Below are 22,837 nucleotides of genomic sequence, written 5' to 3'. Positions count from 1 at the left end.
ATTGTAATCCCAGCCATAATGCAGTGAGGGTTTGAGGAATGAGGTGAAAGACAAAACTGATTACCATAAGGCACTCCACATAGAGGAACCCCCAAAGATCCCAACATAAAGCAACTGGTTGAACCATCCAACGTAGCCTCAACAATGGCCATCAGCTCTTAACTAGATTCCCCTCAGTTTCTCCAGCAGTGAAGCTCGCCTTCTGACTCTGCAAAAAGTTCCTCTCCACACATGCTGATTTGGCAGAAACCATAATGATGGTTCAATGCTCTTTTCCGGTAGGTTGTTCTTGATTGACTGCAGTTCCGTTCTCTTGTTCTGCATTGATCTGCTCAAATCACCAATAACTTGTTTCCAACCCTATTGGTATGGAGGCTGTATCAGTGACAGTATGTCACTTTTGTGGCATCCCAAATCAACTGGGATCTTTCCAGTCTCTGGTTTCCTCCCAACATGGTCTGCATCAGCAGTTAGAATGGCCCTTCGATTTCCACCTTCAAGGCTGCTTCATGACTCACATTTCCACCTGGAGGAACTGATGCACAATCTTTCCCAAGTCCTTCATTCCTTCCAGAAAAAGAAGTCCCAGAAGCCTCAGACATGTTGTCTTTATGTATTGTCCAGAACATCCATTTAGCGTTCTGGTAGAACCATGGCAGCTATGCACAGCCCCTAAACTTCTAATGGTTTTTCAACATGCCTGCTTGCATTTTGCCCCTCCACGCTTGAGACCCGGTACTGCATACATCTAATCTTCACCTCAAGTTGACCCATTTTTAATTTAAGTGCCTCTCAGCCTACGTTCATTGTGGAAAAGAAAATCAATATTTACAAATGTGTCTCTCGTATGTCCTTAACTGGGTCATGATCATGCCTTGTCCTGAATTAGACCGGCAATACGTGGGTCCAGTGGGTTACGCTCACATGATGTTGCTACTGACAAAAGTAAATGTTTACCTCTCTAAAATGTTGCCCTTCTACTCTTTGAGTGGCATATCATGCAGAATACTCGATTTCTGTAAAGTCTCAAACTTTCTTTAATGGGTTCAATTCTCCTTGTTACACAGAATATCTAGTCTAGACAGTGGTGCTGCATTAGCAGATATCATGTATGAGGGTCATCTGTCATGGGCCATCCAGCCCAGGCCTACGCTCAGAACATCAAACTTCGCCTCTTCTGGTGTTCACCATTTTGCTATACTGGTAAAAGGCTCAAAGGTCTCCATGGCCCTGGATCTGTTTCCCCGGAATACCCTTAACCTGTACAGTGATCTCCATCCTCCACTCTCCAGTCCCTTGACCAGAGGCATTCACTGTCTTTCCTGCTTCTAGATGCACCACAGCCTCAGCAAACACTGTGGACACTGACTGGAGGCACCACCCCGTGGCACCCAATAGTGCAGGGTGAATGACCACCTCACCTCAGAGTGGGGGTTGCTCAAGCTTTCCAAGCAGACTTTATAAGCAAGGCTGATGCAGCACCAGTGCACCAGCTCTGTCAGGATCTACAGGATCCTCCATATTCCACTGCCTCAGCCTCCGTGGAAGTAGCCCTGGAGTTCCTCAGAAAGATGTCATGCAAGCTCTGCCCCCATGGAGAACATTGTAACTATTTTTCTGAATCTTGATTTTGTCTGAGGGGAATTGTTTAATCAATTGTTTGGCTCTCCTGAATAATAATGCTGCAAAAATGATTAGCTGTCAGAGCTTGCTCAAACGAAAACGTCCACAATACTTTTGGAGAATTAGGACAAAAGTGTTTATGAATAAAACAGCTTTGTCATTAAGTTGAACTTCCCCATTGATTGTGATACGCGGGATTTTAGAAGAAGGACTGAATTATAACCAGATATTTTGTGACAGAGATTGAAAACATGCATACAGCATTGAGTAATTGAAAAACTAGATGTGTGATTGTGAGTGCATGTCTGTGTTCTTGCATGTATGTGCTCAAGTTTGTGATATAGAAACATAGTGATATCTAATTTAATTTTGATTCAGGTATTTCTTATTAAATATGTCTCTAGCCACAAGGGAATCATATTAGCCAACTGAATTTTGTGAATTGTAGGGCAAGCAATAATTAAGAACAAGGAAAAATGGCTTCAAACACCTTCATCCCATTCAGCAATAGAAAATTGATGCTACATTCCCACATCTAGAAATATTGATATCAAGAGTATCCTTCACTAATTACTGATATTGAAGATATCAGTAATATTGTGATGTCGGAATACCACATGGTGTTCCAACTTGCACACTGCCTATTCCGTAAGCAATGGGGAAGTACCCTGGGTATCTGAATTACTGCACCTGATAGATATGGTAAATTCCCATTTTTCCAGTTTCCCACCTAGAGATTTCCAAAAGTTTCACCTGTTTTATGAGGGTCTCGTAATGCTCATCCGTAAGTGCTAATCATAATCCTAAAAGCATCACATCTTCACTTCCACCTGCGTCACACTTCCCCCCTGAGACCATATCACACTGTAATACAAACGTTCATCTCTCCAGTTTCTTCCGTATTTTCTCTTCTGCTCTCATGTATCTTATTCTTAATCCTTAGTATATTGTCTCCATAAAAACACTAGCTTTTTGAATACGTGCCAGTGTTTTCTCTTTCTTCACTCTGTATTCTGTCCCAAGTATCCTCTTATCTTAAGTGGTGTCTGATCTGATATTTCGATTTCTATCTGTCCAAAATCCATTTCTCACCTCTCTGATCATTTGCTTTACATCTCTCAGTTCTTACTATCCATGCTTTCGCATGTTTGATATGTTTTATTCAAAGTACATTACAACAATAATATAATGAGCTCAACAAATACCAAATGATTGTGGTCAGTTTTTAGCTACCGTACCTGGCCAGGAAGAGCATTTTCACATACAGTGGTCTCATAATCCATCGCAAATTCAGGGGCATTGTCATTGATATCAAGAATGGTGATGGCTACAATCCCTCTCCCAATCTGAGTTGGGTTCTCTGTGCAAAGAAAACGAGACAGACAGAATGACTGAGGCACGGAGTAGGATATACAGGTCATGGCTTCATTTTAACCAAAACAGTAATGGAAAATTCAATACAGTAACAACCATTTTGTGATAAGCAACGTGAAAGATTAGTCTACATTTAAGAGCCATCCTGAAATTTAATGCAACCAGACACATTTTGTTATGGTTTGAAACAAACAATTTTTAATTTTCAATTTATTTATTTATTGTTTCAGCTTTTAACCTTACGATAATAAAAACTATGATTTAAAAGCAACTAAAAGTGAAAGACTTAGGGGCATATCAGCAACAGCTGGAGATAATTATCGCTAAGTGCGCTTAGCGTGAGGATAATTATCTCTGGCTATCGCTGGATTTTATCGCAGAGATAGCGTGCTATCAGCAACGCTTTTCTCCACTGCGAAAAAAAATCCAGCGATAGCTGCAAAATGTGCGATTATCGGTGGAAATCCAGCGATAATCACACAGCGATAGGCGATACGTTGATGATAGGGCAGGGTGAACACATCATTGTGATCCACCACCCATTGACTATAATGGCTTAGTCAGTATAAAAGCAGGCATAAGCAAACCTGCGAAAGCGCGGTGAACGCTACTTTTCTCGTGGCTACACAGGTTAGCGAATAGCTTGATAATTGGAGAAATGTCTGTTAGCGACATTCTCCACGTTAGTTTAGCAGGGTACACCCACTTTGCATATCATTGGCGTTGCAAAGATGGGCGTTAGGGAAATCGGCGCTGAGGCATAGGAACACGCATTAGCGTGTCCTTGCTGATAGTGCGATCAAATTATCGCCGCTTTTCGCCCGAAAACGGACGCTAAAGCGGCGATCATTTTATCGTTGCGCCTTGATGATATGCCCCTTAGTTCTTAAAAACATATATAGTACAATCAACAGGGCAAGAGGGTGACATTTGGGCGCTAAATTCCATTCTAATAGAAACAATCGACAAATTTATCAGATGCGTAAAAGTGCAAGTGCAGAGAACCATCTGCATATACATTACAATCAACAGGGCGATATAATAACATTTAAGCACTGTACCCCATTCCAGTACAAATGATCAACAGATTCATCAAATAAACATAAGTGCAAGTGCAAAGTAACGTTTTAAAAAGTATACAGTTCAGTCGGAGACTTCATTCCTAAAAAACATATACAGTGCAAACAACTGGATGCCATAATGCCATTTAGGCACTACATTCCATCCCCATAAAGACACAACTATTCCACAAAATAAATAAAGGTGAAGTGCATAGGACCATTATGGAAGCATGCAGTTCGAACAGCAGTTAGCAACACAGTGCATAGAGGGATATTCATGAATCCACATAGGTTATCTGATTGAGGTGATACCGAGCGTGCTGTGCAGCTTTCTCCAGCGAGGCCACAGAGCCCATAGAAATGGCGCTACAGAATTTAAAAAATACATATCATCCAGCCTAATCGAAAGTGCCAATCCTGATCCGACACATCTAACCCCATGGATTTTGAAAAGAGGAAGGAGCAATCGCCACCGTACAGGGTCATATTTTTTGCAGAACAGAAGGAAATGGGTTAAGTTGTCTAACCAGCCAAAGCTACAATCGCAGTGCTCAGATCCAGCAGCAAGCCTGTGAATTTTAATTAAATAGTCCCTGGTTGGCATGATACCCAGCTTGCATTTTCCATACAGTATTCGCTTACGTTCAGGGTCTATCACATACACAGTACAAGGAGAAACATAGGCACACTAAAATAATTGCACAAGATAGATCCTGGCCTCAACGCATGACACTCCTTGTCTGCCCACATTCATGGTCCTGATCTTTGATAAGGTCTGCAGTGTCATGCCTTTCTCTGCTGGGATCCGCCCACAAGTATTCCATCAGTAGCTCTTTTAAAATATTCTGTACATGGAACAACCATTGGTTCCCCCCACACTCACCACTAGAGGTAAGTTCTTCTAAGGTGTTCAAGTATATTGCTTCAGTCGGGTTTCTTATTAGCCTAACCCAAGAGAGAACTGGCCTGAGGGCTGCTACCTCTGATATAGGGGTGAAATTGAGCTCTGTATGGCGCGCCAATAAAGGGGGTGCCCATCCCCAACCACAGCAAGGCTCTTAGGAAGTTATTCTCAGCTACTGAGCTGATCGTACATTCATATTCCCCCATAGCTCCGCTATAGTACAGCTGCCACTAACCTTTGTTTATATATCTGCAGCATAACACCATTGCTTCTGGTACCAGTCTTATGACTGAACTGCAGGACTGACCCTGCCATTTGTCTCAGGACGGTAGTTGCCCTCTCTATGTGACTACCTCAGTGCATGTTTTCTGAGAATCGAAAACCCAAGTAATCAAACTGCTTAACGGTTTCTAAGGGCACACCATAACCGTAGGCTTCCACATGGAAGCTAGAAGACAGCCTCAGTATGATAGCCTTCATTTTACTACCACTAATGGTCAGTGATTTCTTGTCGCAATATTCCTCAAAGCGCTTTAATAGCGTATGAGTGGCATTTTCTGTTCATGCCATCAATACTGCATCATACACACATAATAATATCGGCACCCTTCTTCTGGCTATGGTGGGGATGTCTAAGGAATCTTCCACCATTTAGTGTGCTACATCATTTAGAAAAAGACTAAAATGTAGGGGCACCAGCACACCCCTTGCTGCATGCCCTTTTATACCAGGATGGGTTCTGTGCATTCCCTGTCTGAGCCGTACCTAACTCTAGCAGTGCTACCGGTGAGAAGAACCTTTACCAGGGTGATATTGACTTCTGAATCTATCAGGGATTTCCACAGCTTCTCTCAGTCAACTAAATCAAAAGATGCTTTCAGATTTACAAATATTAGATAGAGTGATTACTTTCTAACAACTGTAAATTTATATGAAATCATATACAGTCGGAGAGCTGGGTCGCTAGTCCCTATTCGTGGACAGAAACTAGCTTCCATTTTTGTCATAATGTCATGGGCATCCATCCAGTCCTGGAGGTGATTGAGCAGGTCTTTCCCCAGGACTTTGCCTGCCTCATCCAAGAGGGAGATCGGGTGATAATTGGAAGGACTACCCCAATCGCCCTTCTTATGGATCAGAACAATAATGGCAGAGCGACACGAGGAGGGTATGGTGTTGCCAACGAATGCTGAATAAATGTTTTCAGCAAGATCACTGGCCCCTAAGTGGGGTTCCTCACGATAAATGTCACTAGGCACAAGTTCTGGGCCAGGTGTTTTGTGTTTCTTCACAGCATTCAGTGCTGTTTCCACCTTTGGTACTAGGATATCAATTGCACACAACCCCATACGCAGATCCTCACAAGTCATCTGGGCACCTGACTGGTCTATGAGGTTGGCTCTGTATAGGGGGCTTAAGTGACTGGTCCACTTAGTTGGGCCAATATAAGTTTCTATTATATTTACTTTCCCCTTCTCCATCTGTGTTAGCAGTTCCCAAAATCTTCTGGTATTTTTGTAGTGCAAGGCCTCTCACAGTTCAAGCCAAAAAGCCAGTTGGTGCAGCAATTTATTAGTTTTTAAAAGACATTTGTACTTGCTCCTGCACTCTTGAAATATCAGTTCACTCTGGGGGCTGCAATGCTGCCATGCTAGAGCCGATAAGACAGCTCTCTCCATGTTAAAGCAAACTTCATCATACCAGATGGGCTTAGACCACAGAGCTTTCAGCTCAGTTACCAACCTGTCATAAGCTGCTGAGATTTCTTCATTATCATCCGTCAGAGGGTTCAAGACAATAGCTCTGTACTTGGATATTATACATTTTAGCAGGGGGGAGTTCTAGTAGTTATTTCTCACTGCTCCATCTAATTCTCCTCCTGCTATTGGCTTGGGTGATCACATGCCCATAAGTCCCCTCCTTTGGATTTTTCACACTGGCCCATTGTCTCAAGCACAGCTTTAAACAGAGTGCCACAGGGTCGTGGTCTCTCTCCACTCTTCTGACAACAGTCATATCACACACATACCCACCTCTCTGTATTAACTATAATATAGTCAATTAATGACAGGGTTCTCCCATTGTCAAATGTCGCCACAGCAGTACTATCAGAGGGAGTGCGACCATTAATAAAGCGCAGCTGGTGGTTCATCAAAAAATCAGAGAATGCATCGCCCTTCTTGGTGGATTTGAAACTACTCATGGCTGTTTTGGAAATACCGAAGCAATGATCTTCCATTAGGACTTCGGTTTTAATGATAGCATCAGAAGGTTGTGTATTGAAATCTCCACAAATGAGTAACATATACTTCTCCCTTTTACCCTCCTCGATCAACTTACAGTTAGCAACATCCTCCCTGGCACTAAGAGTTAAAATTCCCCCATATCGCCTGGACCTCTGGGGACCACTCCGGTGAAATATATACATTCAGGTTGTCAACTCCACCTCCCTCGGCCCCCTTAATCCAGATGCTCACATGTTGTACATTAGGTGGCAGATTCACTACCCCCAGTTGCTCTATCATGCATTTCAATTTGCAATACACCCACAAAATAAGCCCCTCGAAGGCCACCCCTTCCTGGGAAGGACAGCTTGAGTGCTGATGTCTAAAAACCCATTTACCTCGATTCTCTTGAGTGCCCACATCTCCTAAAAGCAGCACATAGCCTATTGCTAGATACATTTCAGTCAGTCCTCCTCTTCTGTATTGCAAGCCAAGTCCGCAATATTCCAAGATAAATCATACAAATAATCATTGCCAATCCTGCCTTCTACACAGGCCTTGGATAGCTTAGTTAAATAATGGCAGCAGGCATGAAGGATGAGCCCTTCCATTCTCAATCGGACTCTCCCCTGGTGGACACTCTGGGTCTGGAAGCCAGTACTCCAGCTATTCAAGACTAATCTTCACAGTTACACGCTTTGACCCCATGGTTTGCAAGCTTAAATGTTCTGATATTATTTCTTGCAGAGATGCACAGATTCTTAGGGGCTACTCCAATAGTAATCGATAAGTTGCTCTTCATGACCCCTGCAGATAATCTGTGGTTAAAAAGGCACTCAGATCCAAGGGGCAATGAATGTAGCTAGTGCTGCCCTTGTAAAGCTGCTTCTTCCCGGTCAAAAACTGGGAAGGGTAAGACATCGACCCCACATAATATTAAAGTCATCAGCATGACTGTGTACCAGTCTGGAGATGCCGGGCTGTGCAAATTCGACCTTCTAGGAATAGGCAATGCTCTCTTTTAAGCCTTGCCCAAATTGCTGATTGATCAGTTTCCTATCTTCATATAACCTGACAAGACCACTATTAGCTCAGGAATTGCATAAAAAAGAGCTAACAATCTTAATCTGTTTAGAGACTATACACACAGCCAATATCTGAGAGGAGATCGATAAATTCCAGGCAGCAATCAGCTGCTTTCCAATCAGCTCTGATATTGTTATCTAACAAAGAACCCTAATTTGGCCTCCCACATAGTGTCCTAATTCTACAATGATTGGGGCCAGAGGGTTGAGACTGGGCATTGATCCAGGTTCCCCTGTGGGGCAGGCGACCAGGCTCCCTGGCTGGTCAGCATCCAAGCCTTGCACAGCGGTCACTGATGTCCCTGGATCAGATACCTTGGCCGGCAAAGGCACTTCAGTTACTCCCTTCATGGGTCAAATTTTCCTCTTAGGTTTCCATTTCCTTTTAGTTTGCACTGGATGATTTTTCGCTCATTTCAAGTTGTCTGCTCCTTGGCCATTATTGCACTGCACAGATGTATCTGTTTTTGGGTGTGAGGTATTATTAGCATCACTTATATCATTTGGACCTCTGATGGAGTGGTAGGAAGTTGGTTCTCGGGCAGTCGTACTCTCTGTTATGTCTCTGCTTGCGGAACTACTTCTTGGGGCCAGACCTTGATTAAACCCATTAGGATTTTATAATAAACCTTTTAATGAGTATACAGGAAAGGTAAGGTCAGTCCTTTCTTTGTTTGTATTTGCCATTCTTTCCAGTTATCACAGGTACTCTTATGGTACTTGCACTTCTAATATTGCTGTGTTTGCAATGCAAATTCAGACATGCCTACTGGTGTGATTGTGAATTCCTTCTGCACACAACCCTTTCCATCTTATAATGGCGAACAGTACTGACAAAGGAGGCTATGAAACAAAACTATGTATGTTGCTTTGATTGCACTTTAAAGAGCATTATTTTCTTATGTAAAATAAGTTTTAAGTGAGGTGGTTAAATCATTTTTATAAAACTAAGGGGCAAATTTGTAATTGTGTTGGATCCCCATTGCACCACACAAGGGTGACACAACACAAAAATCAGAGTTATCAAGCCATGCAAGGCCAAATTACGTGGCCCTGCATGACTTGATAAATCTGGAGTAACAAAAGGCAGTACAAATTGCTGCCTTGTGTTACTCTGCTCCAGGTAGGCGTTTCGTGGGTGGAGCGCAGGTGTTCCTATGCATCGACTCATGGATTTTGGCTCATTGACTAATTTACCATTAGTAGTAGACCTAGGAACGCGTCAAAATGCTACGCCTCCCCATGAGAGGAGTAACGAGGAGAAATATCTTTATTTCTCCTCAGTGTTTCCTCTTTCTATGTGTGCTGCATTCAGCGATAACATTGCTGTTAGGACCCTGTGGTAAGGCTGAGGTAGCGCGATTATTTTTATCGCTGCACCTCCTTGTTAATATCGCGAAGCTGCCTTCACGATATTAACATGTGTTGTTTTCACAGCCACGCCTCTTTTGCATCTCATTAGCGATGCGAGGCGAGGCTGTGAAAAAAACGGGCTCTACATCAAGGAAACACGCGCTAGCGTGTCCTTGATGATATTGCAATATAATTATCGCCGCTTTTCGCCCAAACACGGATGCTAAAGCGGTGATAATTATATCGCCAGCCCTTGCTAATATGCCCCTAAGATGCATAGATTTCCAAATTGTTTTCAATTCGTTATGAATCAGTCTGTTACACCACTCCACATTAGCTAGCGGAAGAACATGGAAATATTGAATCAACTGATAAGTATGAAGACATTTTTAGTTTTTTTAAACTCTCTTCGAGTACTAATTTAGAATAATCTTGATGTTTGTATTTATTTAATTATTGATGTATGCATTTATACACAATTACAAAATCATCAGAGAAATATCCCCCATGTGGGCATCCTGATTCATGCATGTTTTTTAATCAAATGTTTAATTGATGGATGAATACTGTTTATAATTCTGAAATTTGCTTTTGCTCTTTATGTGTCTATGATCCGTGTATAAAATCCAAACTTCAGCAACTAGAACATGGAGATGCTTGTTGTTTCGTCAACCAAATAATCAAGACCATAGTAGCGTAAAACTGGATTAAAAGCAGTCTTTTCTCTCAACAAGCACCTTTTTTTGTTATCGTTTTTGCGAGTATTATTATATTGTTGCTTTTGATAATATTACTATCAGCGTTATTAGTGTTCTTGTAGTTAAAGCTGACATTTTCATATCAATTTTCATTATGAATAAATCACACATTAAACTGATGTATAATGGCAAAACAGTGGATACAGATCACTATGTCATTACTTCAGAAGTACCCAAATTGCAACAATATAAGATTTCTGAAGACTCACCTAGTAAAATATCTATTTACCCTTTGGTTTCTTTCCTTAAGACAGAACAATTATAATGTTCCTAAATGCAATTCACAAATGTTTATAATAAGAATACATGCACCACCGAGACTAACACCTACTTTTGTTAAGGATAGTCACATTATCTACAGCAAAACAAACATGTTTCTTCATTCATTTGACACAGATGGCATTTCATCTTTAAGGGCATTATTTGAAGTCATATAATTTGTCTTTGAGGTTCGTTAATTTGGATCAAATGGGTAGCAGAGGCAAATTAAACGTATATTTTGTCAATTTAATAATTCATTAATACAGATATGTGTATTCAATCTTGGCTTCCACTGCTAAAAATTCAAGCTGCTCTATTTTAATATGGACTTGGGGACTTCCCTTTTAAACTGTTAAGGCACAGGTATAAATAAGTATATTGCACCATTACTTTTCATATGCAAAAAAAATATATGTTTTACTTACGGTTCTCCATTGCCAAGACAGTAATATTATGAACAGCATTAGTTTCCCTGTCCAGAGGCTTAGCAATTGTAATGACTCCGCTGTTAGCATCAATATTGAAGTACCGCTCAAGGTCTGTATTTCGATCTATTGAGTACCTAGACGTAAAATGAAAAACATTTTTTTTTTATCAGGTTAGGGATATCGCCTTGAAATGCCAAGAAAAACTAGCATACAGTAATACTGCATTCAACTAACCACAGCGAATAATGCTATTTAGGAAGGGTTGGCTCTTCGGACTCTATTCCAAAAAAAGTAAGAATGTTGCTCAAATAGATTTTTTTTTATGTTTTAGTGAGGCTTACCTCTGGAACACATTTATGAAATTGAGGTTCCTCCTCTGCAAAAGTATTTCTCAAAACATACATGCATTAAGTCCAAATGTATGCATATGTACATTGCAACATTAAAAAAAAACTTTAAAACTTGTTCTCTGTGGGAAAGTATTTTCCCCATGAAGAAATCCCACCCCCCATGGTTGGACTTAGCCCTTTTTATAGGGGTATCCACAAACATATTGCCTTCCCCCACAGTGCATATGCTCTCTCCTCTAAAACATGATATGATGGGTTTCTCCTTGATTGGCATATTTGATTTACTAATAAGTCCCTAGTACAGTGCACTACATGTGCCCATTGACTATAAATCAAATGCTACTAGTGGGCCTGCAGTACTGATTGTGCCACCCACATGAGTAGCCCTTCAAACATGTCTCAGGCGGGCCTGCCACTGCAAAGCCTGTGGGTGCAGTTTGAAAACTGCCATGTCAACCTGGCAAGTTCACCTACCGGCCAGGCCCAAGCATTCCTTTTTACTACATTTATGGCACCCCTAAGGTAGGCCCTAGTTAGTGGTATCGGCAGAGTGCAGTGTATTTAAAATGTAGGGCATGTTCCTTTGAATTTTACATGTCCTGGCAGTGAAAACTGCTACATTTGTTTTTCAATAAAACAAGGCCTGTCTCCCCCATAGGTTAGTACTGGTCTGCCATACAACACTTTCCATGTGAATCTTCAAATTGGGAGCAGATAGAAAATTGAAGTTTGGTGTCTCTGGACTCACAATTTAAAAAAACACATTTTAGTGAAGTTGGTTTTTAAATTGCACTTTTAGAAAGTTGGCATGTTCTTACTGTAACCATTCTGTGCCTCTGGCTGTCCCTAGAATACATATCTGAGTCAGTCACATACAAAGGAATCTGAGGTGTGTCCCGCTTATCCTGATGGCCCATCAACAGGCTAATGGGTCCTCCTGAGTTAGAGTGGTGAAAGGAGCTGACACTTGCACCTGAATAGGACTGTCCATGTCCCCACACAAAGAGCTGCACACCCCACTAACATGTGTCTGGAGCCAGGGCCAGGAAGAGCATGGTCTTGTCTACTACAAAGACCTTTCTTTGAAGTCTGCCAACTTCAAAGGCTAAAATGGGTGTGAGTACTGGACCTCTGACACCATGTACTCAGAATACTTGTTGACTAAGGACATTCTGCAAGGAAGAAGGGCTATTTTGCTGCCAGGAATGACTCCCGCTTTACCACTTGCTTGGCTGTGTTGGCCCACTGCCTGCTGCTTCTTTCCTGGGAGTGAGAAGAATGGACATTGCTCTTTGTATCCTGCTGTCTAAAATTTCTCAAAGGGCTTGAGTTGAGTTTTCCCCCTGTTGGAAGTCTCAGGACCATCAAATACTTAATCTATAGGACTTGGGCTCCTCTGCTGAGAGCCCTACTCTGCCATGTGGTGCCAAATCTAATTCATGGGCCCTTGAAAGTGAGTTTCTGTGCTAAAAAGATTAAACCAACACATCAACTTTGAGCGTCACTTCAGAACCGGCGCCACTCTGCATTTCGACCCCATGCTGCTGCCTGCCCAAGACAGTGGTCCCGCTCAACGCAAATATCACACATTACAACCACCACTGCTTTAGCCTTGAGTACCGCATCACCGAAGTCCATGACGCCAGACTACGACTCTGCTGCAGCACCTGTGGCCCTGCAAAATCTCCGCCTTTCGGCTTGACACTCGATGCTTCATCGGCACCGTACCTCTGGGTGTTAGTGGCTCAATGACTCTGCAGCTTCTCCTGAAACCGACGCCTCAATTGCTTCAGTGACGCCTCAACTCATTTCCACAATGCACTTTCCTTGAGTGCCAATGTGCCAATAACTTCTGCAGAAGTGAGGAAACGACGCAGTATCTGGCTCCGTGACGCCTCACCTCCCTGACGCCCCGCATCATCTTTGATTCTCAATGTCTCCAAGGTGCTGTAGCAGGGTCTGAGCGACTCTGTCGGCTCCAACGCGTTCAGCATGAATTTGTGGATTCATACCCGTCAAGCACATCAAGATAGCCACAGCTGGAGCTATTGTTTTTGTAAGTGCTATAACTTTATTTAATATTGAAAAATTCATATCTTGACTTGTGTATGTTGGATTTTTGTCATTTTGGTCTTGTTTTACTCAACTATCTATTGGCTTTTTGTCTAAACAGGTGTGGAGTACCTTTGTGGTGTTTTCCCTGTGTTACTGTGGATGTGTGCACAAATACTTTACACCTTGCCTCTTAGGTTTAGCCTGACCTCTCTGAGCCAAGCTACCATAGGGTGAGCACAGGTAAACTTAGTGTATACTAACCTGACTCTGACTAGCATGTGGGTCCCTACTTGAACAGGGTGCAAACCACTGCCAACTAGAGACCCCATTTTTAACAGGCATCCTCCCACCATTCTCACCCCACTTCTGAGTGAAATACAGCTTCACTTCACCCTTTGGTGAAATCAATCTCCAACCCTGTCTAAAGTTGAGAATTAATTTTACAAGGGTTTTTAACAACACATATTGTTGTGTGGATATTCACTCACTTTGAAAAAATCCCTCCAGTTGTATTTTTTTAGAATGCATTTTATTAGTACATACATGATGCAGTATGAAATGTGTTACAATACATACATATGCCGATATAAACAAGTAGTTTTAAAAGTGGATCAGAACATTTATATTTAAAAAACATAAAATGTGCATTTTACTAAGTACAATTTCATCTTGATATAATCTGCTACCAAACATACTTTCTTATTCTAAATGAAGTTAAATTATCTTCAGTATTCTGTATTTTATCGTTATGACCGTCACTCATACTTGGTGTAGTTATTTTCATAATGAGTGTATAGTAAATTTAAACAAAGAGTGGTAGACAAAAATCCTAAAAGCCACCAAGAACCCCTATTATGGGCATTAAAGTATGGAATGTTATCTCTAGGAGATGGATTAGGACAGCAGAACAGAGGAAGAAGACAAGGGAAAGGAAAGAAGAGGAACACATTAGATAATATGGAAAAGGGAATGGACATTGGAAAAACTGAAATATCTGGAAAGGATTTACGGGAAAAGCAAAGTGAGCATAAATATAGTCAACGGGGCAGACCAGCAACCAAGACAGAAATACAAAGATGTGGAACTTAAACATGTAGGTCTTGACTAAGGGGGAAAATAAAGTTAAAACAGGGATAATATTGTGCAAGACAAATGTGTTTAGAAAGACTAAAATTAGATGCAGGTGTATAATAGTAACACAAAAGAAATAACAAGAATCGGTGGTGGGAGATTGCACTGGTTCAAAGCAGTAGTGATGAGGCATGGAGAGTGAAACAGAAAAAAACAATTTTAAGACTAGTGTTTGAGACAGTCAAAAAAAACAAGCGAGAACGTCAAATGCAAGAAGAGATATTAGAATTAGGGAAAAGGAGGTAAGGTGAAAAAAGAGACAATAGTTTAAAAGAATTCGAAAGGCAAAGGAGGAACAATTCAACAAAATTGGTAAAAGGCAGTAGCAAGGAAAGACAAATAATGAATCTTTGGCAAAAATGAGTTGGTGGTATTAAAGTAACGAAGTGTTGTATAAATTAACAAATATATAAAGAACAAATGCAGCAGAAACGAAAGGAGAGTATGACTCTAAGATATGAAAGGAGAACAAGTGGGGAAAAATAATTACAAAACAACAGAAGAGAAGAGAAGGTCACAAATTTAGAGCTTAATAAAAAGAAGCTAGACTATGTGGTAGTGATGGAAAGAGAACAACATGTTTTGTTTACTTTCTAATTGAACAATCTTTAGAGGTCACTCACACAAAGTAAATGTAAAGTTAATTTTGTGTCAGAAGTAGCATGCATATTAAAATGAAAGATGCACATAAATAATGTCTGCATACCTCACAGGACTGTTAGATGAATCTGGATCTTGAGCGGCCACCACTCCAATGCTGGTCCCAACCTTTGCTGCTTCAGATGCTGGCATTGAATAGACAGGTTGAGTAAAGAGCGGGGGCTCATCAATATCTTCAACAATAATCTTCACTGTTGTTGTGTCCATAAAAGGACCCAAACTTTCATAGTGCCGGTCAATATGCTTATTTGCTGCCTCTATCCTCAGGCTGTAGCTTGTCTTAGATTCATAATCAAGTTCCTGCAAAAGATTTTGGAGAATTTAATTTCTCTTATCTGAGAATAGTAATCAGGACACAATGGCTATCAAAACAGCACATATTGAAAAACTGGGGCATAATTTACAGGAAAGGACTATTAAGAAATTCTAAATTTGCTGTTGAAAGTGCAAACTCCAGAGAACCGGTAACATTATTAATCCACCAAACTATCCTTGTGATTGATGAGATGCCATTAGTGCAATCTCTTACAAATTTAGAGCTTTCTTCATAAATCAAGATTTTCCATCATAGGCATACTGTAAATCAAGTTCTAAGGTCTACATTCTAGTACTAAATCAAGTTCTAAAGCTCCCATTAAAATGGGTACGTGAATACAGCAGCAGTAATTTTATACTCTAAAGTTCTCATACCACAGGTTTTCATAATTACAGCTTGCAGAAATGTTGTGGCACTACAAGGTAGCTCTTGAGAAATGAAGACAAATGGATAATATTGTACTAATTCCAGCATGTTCTGGCTTATCTGAGCTATTTTGTTCCCAGAGATTTCTCCTTCTTTGAGCAGGTGAAAAACTGTGGAGCTGCAATTTTCCTTAGCTCTCATAATTCAGATGTGGCCAGTAAGTCCCATTACCTCATCCTTCCAATGTGTGAAAGAGAAAAATTAAAAATGATCATCTCTACTAGGATGACACATTTTTAACAGCAACAACTTTCTTAAGAAGTATACAAATACGAATAGATTTACAATGATAATGGTATTGAATGGGGGATAGCTCAGGTTGCAATAGGAAGTCACCCTAATAAATACACCTGTGCCATTCTGCACTAATACCTGATAGAGAAGCAAAAATATATTCTTGAATCATTTTATTCTGAGGCGCAATTTTTTAAACTGTAATATTTATGTTTTTACTATTGCAATTGTATTAAAGTCTTATATCTCAGTGCAGCATCTGGAAGCAATTAATGTGTATGCATGTATGTAAGTATGTATGTATGTATGCATGTGAGATTGGTGTGGTTTGAACATAGCCAAAAAGTAGGGAAGCACTGCATAGGGGGAAAGGAAAGGATACAGTCAACGTCTGATCGGAGAAGTAGCTGGATTCTGGGAGCAGAAGTATATGGTTACTGCATGTTGATGTTGTGTGCTTTAAAGAGGTGCATCTTCAACTTTTGCCTAAATTGGGGCAGCATTAGGGTGGTCCTGATAGATATAGGGATGTTGTTCTAGATCCTGCCGTGCTTTTTTTAATTTTACACTTTTTAGCATCCTGCCTGATGGTCTACTGGCTGCTGGGGCGCCGAAAGCTCCCAGAGATAATGGATTGTCTTCAAGAAATTGGGGCACTGGTCCTGATGGCTTTGTAATTGAGGCAGTTGGTTGTGACCATGGTGTGGGATCACAAGGGGACCCACGATAAATGTTGTGATCTATTTGTTTAGGACCAGGATAACACACACTGTGGCATGTAGGATACCCTTAGGAGAACCAGTGTGGAGTCGAGGAGGCTATGAAGCAGGGGGTTGCCACCATCCAGATGCAAGAGCATGAGGGCTCAAATAACAGTCCTGAAGTTGTTTCTTTAGAAGAGAGAGCTATTACCAAAACATATTTTTTGCCACAATGTTTCATGAGTGTGAGTCAGGTGTCCATGGTCAATACAAGTGACTTGACATTTGGTGAAAGTTACTGTTTGAAGCTGTTGAGATTCAAGTTATTGAGACAAAGTTGTACTAGTTCTAATTTGCTGTTCTTGGCAAATACTTGGAATTCTGTCTTGTCCAAGTGAGCTTCAGGTAGACTTTTAACACCCAGAACTAGATGACGTGCAGGCAATTTTTGAAGCACTTTACTAACATTTGGCACAATGCAACTCAACAAGACAACTTGTTGCACAGTGCTGTGTTAAATGGAGAGAGCAGGAATGCACCATATTTACAAAAATATGGTGCAGTCCTGCTCTCTCTCTGTAATGGAGTACTGTGTGCTGCCTAATGCTGAAGCCGGCACAGTTGCGTCATGGACAACTTCCTGCACAAAATCAATCCTCAGAGGCATTTTCCTCTTTTTGTGTGTGCTGTAAAATGCTCTTGAGTTGCCTTGTGCTGCCTTGCATGATGCAATGGCAATACAAGTGCTTAGTAAATCTGGTCCTGGGTGTCTGGAGCAGAGAAGACTTCCAAATAAAGTTGTGTATTATTTGCCATTAGTGAACTTTGATGCTATCATCTGTGAGTAGAGCTCTAAGGGTTCCACAAAGAGGTTAGAGAAGACAGGAGACAGTAATGGTTCCTTATGGACTCTAGTGTTATTAGGGATCTGTTGGCACCTGAGCTGCCTTAATTTGGAGGCAACCTAATCGAATATGCTTGCTTAAAACATGAAAACTCTTCCTTTTTACAAAACTATTAATAGACCCTGCTCACAAAGCGTTTTATGTGAGTAGCTGTGAGTCATTCCTGAGTGAATTCCTTCTGAAAATAACTATCTAATTCATAAAACATTTTCTGTGAGAAATTGTGTCTTTCTGCAGTCATAGGTGTTACATACTCTAGAACTTCCAGGTGTTTGCATTTTGGTAAGAATTTCCAGCGCCTGGATATGTATGACTAGGTCGCTCCAAAGACTGCAATGAGACACAGATACCTTTAGAAATATTTTTGATGAGGTCAAGGAATACAAAGTAGACTCACACCTACAACAGAAGTAAAATCCAAAACTTTCCTTTAGCATGTGACCTTCAAATTCTGAAGGAAAATTCTGACTTTTTTATTTACAAAGTTTTCCGGGGATATCTCAGTTTTCCAGGGTTGATCATGGAACTCTTTTTATTAAGAATATAAGATTAGAAAAAACGTGAAACGTGCTTTCTTTATCCTAAACATTTACTTTCACTTGCTTACATGACCCAACAATTTTGGAGATGTTCCCTGCTCATCTCTACCCTGGACGCAGTTTTACTGTAGCTTTTGCCATGATTATTGCCAGTCTGGAAACGTGACTTTCAAATGTTTGCGAATGGCCACAATCTTCTATGTGTTCTTTATCACCCATTTTGCACATATTTTTACAAGGCATTCCTTCCTTGGAAAACCCTCTCTAAAGCCTGTGAAGAAACTTCACTTTTAATGTTAAATATTCAAGCATAATATAATTTTTTTAAAGTAAATTGCTTTACAAGTGTATATCCGCTTTGTTGAATTACAAATGAAGATTTGCACTCATATATCACACCATTTGTACAAATATTTTGAAGGTAGCTGTGCATCTGAATCATCATTGTGAATCTGGCCCTCAATGTTTAGTGTACGAACGTTCTGATTTCTTGTATGTCATAATGTCCTACTTCCATAATGAGAGCTGCATCCTCAGATTGATTCTATTTCATTTAGTTCTGAGGACGCCATTTGCGACACCATTAACCAAACGTTATAGAAAAGTGTGAGTTGCACAAGAATTACTGATTTTAAAAGTCAACCGTTTTTATCCAAAGGAAAATGTATATACCACACCTTCACTCGCCCTGGAAAGTGCATTTGCCCTGTGCACTTTGTACGTTTTTTTAAAACTCCTAAACCTTGTTTCAGACGTGCAGATGAGCATGAGGAAACACACTATAAATTATTGTGAATATCCATAAAGGAACAGTGGTGGGTCCTCCGCTATGATGGAGGAGCGTTGCCCCACTACTTTTAAGCAGTGCAAAGTAGAAACATAAGATGAAAATAACTGAGTAATTATCATTTTATGCTTCCATGCTGCTTTGCATTACTTGAGCTGCACAGAGTTAGTGGCCCGGGATGCACTGCCGCCGGAAAAGGCACACCTCCACGGGACGATGACTTGCGGTGCACTGAGGTGGGGCTACGCGAGCCGAGCGGATCCTCGTTGATGTCCAAGGAGAATGTCATGGAGTGTTTCGGGGGACAGTGGAAGGTGTCCTTCCAGGGCATCATGCAGAGGGCAGAAGCAAGCCGAAACTGGAGGAGTAGAATGTTACAGACTCCTTTTTACCACCAAGTCAGTATCAGCTCCATGATGATGAAGACAACCCCCAGGCCATAGACTCAGACGCCACGGAAGTTCAACCAGAGAGTGTTCATGAATTTCGGGGCACAGAGTCAGTGGCACCAGGGTTGAAAGGGGATGCAGTCTGCGATGAGGCCTGTACAATGATATAAACTCTGCCATAAATAAATCAAGACTCAGATACAAATGTTTGACCTACTGGACCGCAGTGTAGGCCGGAGGCAGCGGCTAGCATGGGCCCACCGCCATGTGTCTTTGGCTTGCGATGTACAGAGTTAGTGGCACTAGAGCAGTTGTTGGTAGTGTTCGATCACCTCCGCAACGAGGATCCTTTTTTCCTCAGGACTGAACCACGTCTTCCTCTTACTCCTCTCCTTGTGTACAATGATGTGAACTCTGCCATAAATAAATCAAGACTCAGTTCCAAGTGTGTGACCTACTCGACCGCAGTGTAGGCCGAAGGCAGTAGTCAGCAAGGGACCACAGACAGGTGTCGTTCGAGTGCCATGCAGAGAGTTGGTGGCACCACATCGAAGGGAGTACAGTGATATAAAATCCTCCATAAAGTGTGTACTCTGCCATTGCATAATCAAGACTCAGTTCCAAATGTGTGACCTACTTGACTGCAGTGTAGGCCGGAGGCAGCAGTCAGCGCGGACCAACCGCTGTTCAGCAAGCTCCTCCTGGAAATCTAACACACGACGTTAAAATGGCATGTGGAGATGACTTGTGGTTGACAGAGGTAGAAGCACCAGAGCTGAGTGGGTTTGCAGCCTGCGACGATGCCGTGTTCTGCCTGGTACGGACTGGATTGGAATGATGTAAGGCCTACTGGACCGCAGTGTAGGCAACACACAGGTGACCCCGCAGTGCTGTAACGCAGTGTAGGCCGAAGGCATAGTCAGCAAAGGCCCACAAACACGAGTGGTTGGAATGCTATGCACAGAGTTTGTGGCACCACATCGTAGGGAGTATAGTGATTTAAACTCTGCCTTCGTATGTGTATTTGGCCATTGTATAATCAAGACTCAGTTCCAAATGTGTGACCTACTTGACCGCTGTGTAGGGCGGTGGAGTACGTCAATAAGAAAGGAGTGCAGCGCGCCTGTCTCGGGGAGGACTGGGATGGTCTGAGAAGGCTGCCAAGGTCACGGGCCTCAGGCTTGGAGCTTGCACAGGCACGCGGTGGGCCCTCCTTTACACACGCCGGTGTTGGATGGTGAGTGGTGTGGCCTGGTTGTGCAGGGGCGGCCAAGACGGGTCTGGGGCCCTGCGGCCTGGGGTGCAGCAGGCGCACATAGTCGCAGGCACCGCTGCTCATGGTGTTGGCCTCGTGGCGGGCTGGGAAGCGCCATCCTGGCAGACACGTTGGCCATTCTGGAAGAGAACCACGCCCAGAGCTACGGGCTTTTTATTCACACCCCTACACTGGCCTGGCGTACGCCGGGCCAGCCCAGTCCGCTCACGCTTACAGGGGGGACGTAATGAGCTAGTTTCCGCGCTCTTCCCCACTGCCTGGGGTAACATGGTTGCGTCCACTGTTCACTACACCCCAAACACCAGCAGTATATGTCAACATGGGCATGTCTGTGATCTGCATACTGCAGTCTGTCCAGCACATCCACACCACACTTGGCATTGTGTACATTCACATTCATGGGTCACTTGCCTCCTTCGCACATGCATGGTTTCCACCTCTCCCCACATTCTGCTATTGTGTGGCTGAGGTGCCATGCCGTTGATGGCTCGTGTACATGGCTTGCCCAGGTCACCACAGTAAGTTGTGCTGTCATGTCTGGTAGGTGGGCATGTTGTTTGGCATGTTGTGTGTGAGTTTGTAATGTGTGCATTCCCAGAGTTGTGAGATGCATGATTGTAGAGTTGAGGTGTGTGGTGTGTCCATTCAGTACTTACCAACAAGCAATGCATTCCCATAGGTGCCAGCCTCAAAGCGCTGGTTGATGATGGACTGTCGAAAGATGAAGGAATCATGCACACTGCCTGAGTAGTTGGCGACGACATTGGTGAAGAGTCCACGGTGGTCCACTATTGCCTGCACATTGATGGAATGCGTGTGCTTCCTGTTGCGGGGATTGTGTGCAGTGGCAGCAGGGGACACGAGGAGTACATGTATGCAGTTGATTGCCCCCAACACGTGCGGGAAGGCAGTTATGGCGTTGAAGCCTTGCTTGGTTTCCAGCTGTTCCTGAGCAATGTGAGGGAAGTGAAGGTACCTGGGGTACCAAGCTGGTGATGGCATCCAGAACAGGTGTGGGGAACTTTGATGGGGCTGGCTGTGAGACTCCTCCGACTCTGGCTGTTGTTGGTTGGAAGGTCCAGAGGCCAACATGTGCAGCAAAGCCAGCAGCTTTGTCTGGGGAGGAATGTTGGCTGTCCGATGTGTTGGTACTGTGAGCCTGTGGGCAATGATGGTCAGGATGCGTAGGATGGTTGTCCTTTTGAGCCTGTAGTGGGCAATTACATACTCTGGTGTTCAGTCTGTGAGGCTGGTGCGTTTTCTGTAGGTCCGCTGTCTTTGTCTGCGCTTCGTCTGTGGTGGTCCAGGGGGGCAGGCCTGGAGGGTGGTGGCGGTGGGTTTTGTGGCCCTGCATGATCAGTGGCTCCATGGCATCTGTCGTTCTGCAGGTGTGGCTCTGGGCTGGGCTCCCTTTCATGATGCAGGGTGCCATCCGACTTAACACAAGGTCGGAGCAGGTGTTAAATCCCTGCTGCTAACGCGCCCTATCGCATGTTTTGTGAACTTATGACCGATCTGGCTGGTCGTTGAGAATGTTGCGAAGTGGTGTTGTTGCGGCTTTTTGCACGGGAACCCCTACGCTGCATCTTATTAGTGTTAGTTGCCGGTGTCATCTGTGGCGATGTTTTTTGCGGCTGCTATCGCCGGAAAACTGGTGATATCGGCTGTTGGCACCAGCCTGTGAATAGTGCGATTAATTTATCGCCACTTTGGCGGCAATAAAGTGCCCCTAACTCAGCGATAAGTCCTTGAGAATATACCCCCTAGAGTTCATTTACACCTTGGTGATACAACTGTGAACATTAGAAACCCCCTACTCAAACAACATTTGCACTGGGTGTTAAGGGTGACTGTTCACATTATTTACCCCCTAATGAGTAAAAGGCTTCGTAAAATGGATATTACCCTATTATTACCTGTTTTAAGTGTGGAAGCATTTACAACAAGAAAAGTGGAGTAAGAGGAGTTTAAGATCAGCTCCAAATAGGCGCTAGTA

General features: G+C 42.6%; 1 protein-coding gene across 5 annotated transcripts in view; it reads right to left on the bottom strand.

The window, feature by feature from the left end:
- Nucleotides 1-22,837, bottom strand: part of LOC146831538 (cadherin-7) — a 278,421-nt gene that overhangs the window by 66,122 nt on the left and 189,462 nt on the right. For all 5 annotated transcript variants that reach the window (XM_085605883.1, XM_085605887.1, XM_085605884.1 and 2 more), the window contains exons 7-9: nucleotides 15,315-15,568; nucleotides 11,070-11,206; nucleotides 2,862-2,983 (exon numbers count right to left, since the gene is read on the bottom strand). In XM_085605883.1, coding sequence (XP_085462009.1) covers nucleotides 2,862-2,983; nucleotides 11,070-11,206; nucleotides 15,315-15,568 — 513 coding nt within the window. The remainder of the gene's footprint in view (nucleotides 1-2,861; nucleotides 2,984-11,069; nucleotides 11,207-15,314; nucleotides 15,569-22,837) is intronic.

This window comes from Triturus cristatus, chromosome 5_1 (assembly GCF_964204655.1).
Source record: "Triturus cristatus chromosome 5_1, aTriCri1.1, whole genome shotgun sequence".
Lineage (NCBI taxonomy): Eukaryota > Metazoa > Chordata > Amphibia > Caudata > Salamandridae > Triturus > Triturus cristatus.
This window is presented reverse-complemented; position numbering and strand designations above follow the sequence as displayed.